Source organism: Carassius carassius, chromosome 21 (genome assembly GCF_963082965.1).
Source record: "Carassius carassius chromosome 21, fCarCar2.1, whole genome shotgun sequence".
Classification (NCBI taxonomy): Eukaryota; Metazoa; Chordata; class Actinopteri; order Cypriniformes; family Cyprinidae; genus Carassius; species Carassius carassius.
In genome coordinates this window covers 14,763,226-14,770,415 of record NC_081775.1, presented here as the reverse complement: position 1 = coordinate 14,770,415, position 7,190 = coordinate 14,763,226, and the positions used below count along the sequence as shown (strand labels likewise).

General features: G+C 35.0%; 1 protein-coding gene across 2 annotated transcripts in view; it reads right to left on the bottom strand.

Annotated features, from left to right (window-relative positions):
• Positions 1 to 5,065: 5,065 nt before the first annotated feature.
• lmx1bb (LIM homeobox transcription factor 1, beta b) overlaps positions 5,066 to 7,190 on the bottom strand; it is a 64,714-nt gene continuing 62,589 nt past the window's right edge. For both annotated transcript variants that reach the window (XM_059503448.1, XM_059503447.1), the window contains one exon: positions 5,066 to 6,340. In XM_059503448.1, coding sequence (XP_059359431.1) covers positions 6,183 to 6,340 — 158 coding nt within the window. In that variant the 3' untranslated portion in view covers positions 5,066 to 6,182. The remainder of the gene's footprint in view (positions 6,341 to 7,190) is intronic.

Here is a 7,190-nt window from a genome sequence, read left to right as displayed (position 1 = left end):
ATTTATTTATTCATGCTAGAAAATCACGTGCGCGTAGTGCGAGCTCAGAAAACCTTACCTGCATGTTTTTTTTTTTTTTTTTAAATAGTTTCTGATTCACATAACGGTCTTCCAAAAAAAGAAATTGATGGTACATACAGTAGCTGCATGATCATCCTGTTTTTCATAGTTCAGAAGTACATATCTTACTACATATAGATGTGTAAGATTTTCCGTTTACATTATTTACAACAGAATCTTCCAATCTTTTCTTCACATCCGAACTGTCAGGCGGGGCAGTGGTTGTCAGGTGGTCTAAAGTGTTGCCGTTTGTGCGTTCAGAAATTTGTTGCAGTGTTCAGCAGTTTGATATTTTCTATTTATTTATTTTTACTGGAATCTTTCTATAAAATCCTGGTCCTGGTTCTTTTCATCAGATTCCACTTCGCACAGCCCTTGTATTGGCTCTGTGTGGGACAAAGACTAAAAAATATACTGTAAAAATTTTAATGTGCAGTGTAGTCTTCACACAATCTTCTATATAATCTGAGCTGTAACCTGTGCCTGTCTGTAACATACTTTATCCAAGTCCCATTCAGTTATATTAAATCATATAGGCTTATTGATTTAAATAAAAACAATTAATTTCTATGTTACCACATGAAGCACATTTCATACCTGTCAAAGCATATTTTACAGAGTTTACCTCTCTGTATATAGCCTACACTCAAATCACTAGTGAACTGATTCATAGATGTCAGCTGTCCAGCTGTGCACCTAAGAGGCTACTGCAGAGAGTTTATTCACTCGTTCATTTAATAAACTGAATCAACAAACTGGGGGACAGCTTTCTCATGGTCAGTATTTTGAGGAGAACAGCACAAATATGGGGATGGGAGGTGATATAGGCGTGATACAGGCACATGGCTGTTTCACACATCGAAAATGAGGCAAATAGTTAATCTAACAAAAATATTGTCGCAGGGCTAATTTCCTTCGTGGAGCCAGGGCAGCTGAAGAGAGAATGTGTGAAAAGTCGACTGGTTAAACTACTGCTGTCTGTGTCAGTGTGTGTGTCTTTGCTCATGTTACAGGGGAGATGTTTGTCCACTTGGCCCACCCCATTTGTCCTATCTGAAGTTTTCAGAGGAGGGGTATGGATCGCTCTCTGGTCAGTCAGTGAGACCTGTACACCTCAGTTCACTCTCTGTTTGGACACAATTAGCTACACTCTAATTTCTGACATATGAGCTGAGTGGGACAGAGGTTTTGTGTTTCTGATTAAAGGGTGGCCCATACTCCCTATAGCTTTACCTGTGACAATGCAGGTCTTTATGTGGAAATGTTAGACTCAAACAACATGATGTGATATGCAAAGATATATAAATATGAGATAAGATAAATCTGTCACACTTTGCATTCTAGCACCCATGTTAGAATATGTTTAACAATATAATATAATATAATATAATATAATATAATATAATATAATATAATATAATATAATATAATATAATATAATATAATATAATATAATATAATATAATATAATATAATATAATATAATATAATAGGTCCTGTTAAACTTTTTTTCCCAGGTTTTAAGAGGCTAACCTAACGATTTAATAAGAATTACAGGAATTGTTATGTGCTCTGTAATCGTATCTTTGCTAGAGCCCTTCGAATGTTTAAACCTCAGAACACAGAGAGCCCCCCAGGGCTCTCAGAAAGTGACCCCAGCACTGCAAAAAGTGAATATTGAGGAAACATGATATTGCACAATATATACATACACACGCAAAGTGAAAGTACCTGGAATTTGTGTATAATTTGTTTTTGGTTATCATGCTAGCGGGCATCCTTCATGCAGTTTCAAACCTATTAAGATTGAATCTTGTAATGAAACTACTGCGACTAAACCATTAACCTTAAACCACATGATAATTAGCAGATAGAGGACATAAACAGTGAGTATAAACAACGGCTTCAGCCTTGTAGTCTACACATCTGCAAACAAAAACATGCATGCAAAAAGTGAAAGAGAAAGTGGAACACTGCTTTGAAAGCATGACTTCCGCATAGTTTACTGAAGAGTTCTGGTCTAATAATGCAGTTCAGCCCTTTTTTTGATAAATTATCAATAAATGACCGCTCTAGGATTCGTGGAAACACACAGTTCCCTCTGAAGTGTGTCACTCGCTCAGAACACTCACAAATGATGCACATCTTTACTCAAATGCTTGAGGGGATGTTATCTAAATTTGTTTTTAACCACTAAATTATTGATAGATGAGGAATGAACCACAAATGAATCATTAATCTCAACTAGCTTTGAATGTTCTGGTGAACTGATGTACCAGAAACCTTAGAGGAAGATGAATCACTCTTGTGAAATGGGAGAAACATGGAAATATAGGAGGAATGACCCTAGCGAAAAATAAATATATAAAATGTATTATGTCATGCTAAGTATACTAAAAATACATATACATATTTATGTACTTAATAAAAATACCCTGCAGTTGTACGTTAGTATACTAAACTGGTATACTTATAGTCTTTAGGAAATTATGTTATATATGTTATTCTCATCAATAGTGTCATTAAAACACATTTTAGGCTTAATATTAAGACATAGCAGTACAAGTAGTACTCCAAATTAAGTTTAATTATAATTGTGATATCATTAAGTCTCGAGTTATATGTCAGTAAATATGTTAATATATTTGAACTACTATTTTAAATATGGAATGTCTCACATTTCACTTAAAGTCACATTGAAAAAGTAACGCAGTTTTCTAAATGCATGTTATTTGGTCCTATTATAATGATTCATACATAGATTTCATTCATGCAATTCATCATGTATCATTTATTAATTTCTTTTTAAATTAAACTCAATCTTCTGGTGAAATGACAGACTTCTCTCTGTGTACTGTATGCAAGATTTCTCCAATCATTTAGTCTGATACAGCCCTCCAGAACTGATAACAAGTTTGCATTCACATCTGCCTCTATTCCATCAACAACTGATCTGTTTCACTCAGCAGAACAGATCTGTCACTTCTATTATATTGTGACGTGTTTGTTTTCTGTATAGAATACACATGTGAAATTAACTACACCAGCCTGAATATTAGGCTACAGTTTATTAAAAAACAGTAAATATGATGCTATTCGACATCTTTCCAGGAAAACTGAAGGTAAAGTTTGTACAAAGTATACAATGCTGGTACTGCCATATATGTGGGTACAATATGCGTCACATGAGTAAACATGCGTCAATGTTTTTGAATGATGTTTTAATGTTTTCACAGTAAATACTACAACTACTCCAGTTGGCAGAGCATCTTCAGAAAGCTGTCTCAGTGTGGACAAAAGGCCAAGACATAGAGAAAAGGTGTGTTTTCAAATATATCCAGATTTAACCTGAGATATAATTTGTCATAAGGACCAATTTTTTGAAGTTGAGATTTATACATCATCTGAAAGCTAAATATATAATAAGTAAATAAGCTTTCTATTGATGTACTGTACGACAATACTGGACCGAGATCCAACTATTTGAAAATCTGCAATCTGAGGGTGCAAAAAAATCTAAATACTGAAGAAATAGTTCTTAGCAAATGTATATTACTAATAGAAAATTCAGTTTTGTTATATTTACAGTAGGACATTTACAAAATATCGCCATGGAATATGATCTTTACTTAATATCCTAATGATTTTTGGCATAAAATAAAATGTATTATTTAGACCCATACAATGTATTGTTGGCTATTGCTACAAATAGGTCCAGGGTCAGATTTGTGTCATAGCACAGCTACATTTTCAAATAACTGATTCCACTCCTCATTGAAATGACAAGTTACAGTGTGAGTAAAAGGTCAGTATCAAAAGGAATGACAGAAATGGATTTCCAGAGGAAGCCACGCAGAGGTCAGCGGGTCGAACAGAGTGCCACCTGCTTCCCCCTTCTTTGCATGTGAGGAGCTGCGTTGTCACTGTAGATCCAGGCTTGGCGGGGTTCCTGCAGTGTATCTGCTGATAAGACCTGCTCTGACAGAGACTAGATGAACAACCACACCTACTAACACCTGTGATGGCAGATCAGAGAGCGAGATACACCACCACCTGATCATCAGAGAGTCCTCCAGTCCTCTGCCTGCTGAGGAATCCAAACCTGTGCCGGATTAATTTACGACCTCCGTGACTTGGAAAGCAAAAGTCCCACTGCTGTACCATCACGCATGCATGAGCTCAGTGTGTGGCATGTGATGCATGATCGTGTGACACTAGAGAACACGTGTGCCTCATGCTCGCAAAGCTTTGTTCCCATCTCCAGTCTCTCAAAAACTATTGTTGCAAGAAGACAAATTATATCCTCTGGTAAACATATTGACTTCATAGGAAACGTCCACTCAGGGTTTCATAATAAGTCATGTGTGACAGATGGAATATGTATTAAAATGTGTGCACCATTATGGTTTTTATTTAGTCGGAGTATGCTATTAATATTTTAGTTGTATGTTGTTTTCTTTAATTATTATTCGTTCTTATTATATTTGAAGGTATAGTCAAGTCTGAATCAACATCAGAAGTCTGAATTATGCATCAATATGTTTACAATAATTAAGCAATTATTTATTTAACATTATTTATTATAATGTATGAAGTTGTACATGTAATGTATTACATAATATTTAATTTAAAAAATATTAAACAAATTATTAAACATATAAATATAAAAAACAATTTCTGAAAAATCAGAATAGTTCAAAAACAGTTTACAAGCAAGGCAGTGCTTCCATCCAAAGCTATTTTACTATCATTATTATAGTTTTTTTGTTACTATTTTGAATCATATTTTATTTCTATATTTTCTGTTTTATTTTGCTTTTAAAGTTTTTGTAATTTTCTAATAGTGTTTGTTTTGTTTAAATATGTCTATAAAGTTTCCTCCCATGTGTTCAAGGAAAATTTTTTTTTATTTAAATCTTACAATTATCTAAAATATAAATAAATGAAATGTACATTATGTAAATAATGAACAATGTACTCAAATAGTCTTGTAGAAGCTACAAAATCAAGGAGAAAAGGACTTTATTCACTGTACCAACAGACTTTGGCAAATTAGCAATCTTCACATTTGGAAATGCTTTTTTTTTCTCGGCAATGTCAGGGCTGAAACAAATAAATAGCACTTTTTTGCAGATGTACATTGCTGGAATAAAGATACATTGTTTTTCCTAATTAAAAGACATAGAAGTGAGTTGTGAAAGTAATGCATCAGCTACTAAAACATGATTTTCTCCTTTTTAAATAAAGCTTTTCAGTTTCTTAAGTACCTTCAAAAGCATGTTTTAGTAAAATAAATAGAATGATCTCCATTTTTAACATGCACAACTGATTTGTGTGGGAAAAGTATATATACACATGGTTTTAGCTTTCAATGACAGTACCTTATCATTGCACAGACAAACACATACACTCGTACTCATACACACACACAGGCCGAGGAGACTGGAACACACACATACACACACTCACACATACTAACATACTTACAAATGCAGATACACTATACATATCTCCCCCTCTAAGCTTTACTACATCGTCTTTCAGAGGGCTAACCTATCAAAGTGATAAAAATGCAATGCTGAACATAATGAAAAGGAGGAAATTCTGAGTCCGAACATCACATTTTGAACATCTGAACAACACAAGAATCTTTTTTTTTTTATTTTTTTTAGTGTTTTTTTTTTTTACGTAATCACAAAGATATGGATTCATGCATTATGAGCTTTGTGTTTTGATTTTCTGCCTCTCCCTTCAGGAAATCATAAGTCGAGGCTTGATGCTTCAGTGCCGTCAAACTGTACATCGTTACTCTTTTTTTTCCCACAAGTTGATGAGGGTAAGATGAAATGCTGCTTCTGAGAAAGTCATGTACAAACAATCTACAAGTAACTAGAAAAAAAAAATCTCAGCCTCAGGCGCCTGGGCGTCCAGAGCTGGTGCTTCACTGCAGAGAAATAAGGACGTAAGTCTTCAAGTTCACTTGTCTGTCCTGTTTGTCTATCTAAGATGTTTCGTCTTTGAGCTTTGTTGACGATTCTGTTGTATTTCCTTGATAGGCGGAGTCTGACTTGTGAGCTGCAGCGAAGTGACCCACTTTTGCCTTTCCTTGTCTGTTTAGGTTTTCATGAAGCAAAGTAGGAGCTCTGCATGGAATAGAGTCGGTCGATGGGGTTCCCGACTCTTGCTTGCATCGAGCCCGCCTCGGATGAGGCCATGAAGCAGTCACTAAGGCTGGTCAATGAAGTGTCACTGTCAATGTCGTGGAATATCGAGTCGTTTCCTGTGGTCAGAGAAAAGAGAAAACTGGGGTCAATATGATGCTTTTTTTTGTCTGAATCTATTGATTTATTAAAAAATACATTAAAAGTAAAACTCATATATACAATGTCCTAAATACACTCATTTTGTGATGATCATGTTTTAAATTTCTGTATTAAAAATAATTTTGATATTTTTGGGGGGCAAGTCAAAAATGGAAGAGTGATACAACTGTCCTCATAATGAAGACAAAAATCTTCATTTAAAATTTTTGTTGGGACATAAGTTGGGACAGAGGCAAATAAAAGTGAAAATATTATAGAATATCCACTTTGAACTGTTTTGAAACACTGATGTTTAGAGACCTCAGATGGCATTGCATAAGAAACCATCATGCTGCTGTGTTAAATATAGCCACATGGGCTAAGGAGTACTCAGAAAACTGCTGTCACTTAGTCTGCTGCTGCATCAAGAAATTCAACTTGAATCTCTGTTACTCTAAGAGAAAGCTATACATAAATTCTATGCAGTGATGCTGCCGAGTTCTCTGGGCCAGAGCTCATCTTGGATAGTCAAAAAGACAGTGGAACGGTGTGCTGTACTCAGATGAGTCCACATTTAAACTTGTTTCTGGGAAAAATTGATTTTAAGCTCTCAGTCCCAAAGACCAAAGGGACCATCCAGACTTTCATTAGCGAACGAAAGAACGAGTCAATCTTTCGTTGTAATCTGTCTCAGCTCTGTGTTCATCTTCAGTTTTCTCTTCACAGCAGTTCAATCAGTGTACTGTTTGAGTAAATTAATTACTCTGGGATATTGGTTTATTTGAACTCAGAGGGAGTGTCAGCCACATTAAAAAAGTTAACAGCTTA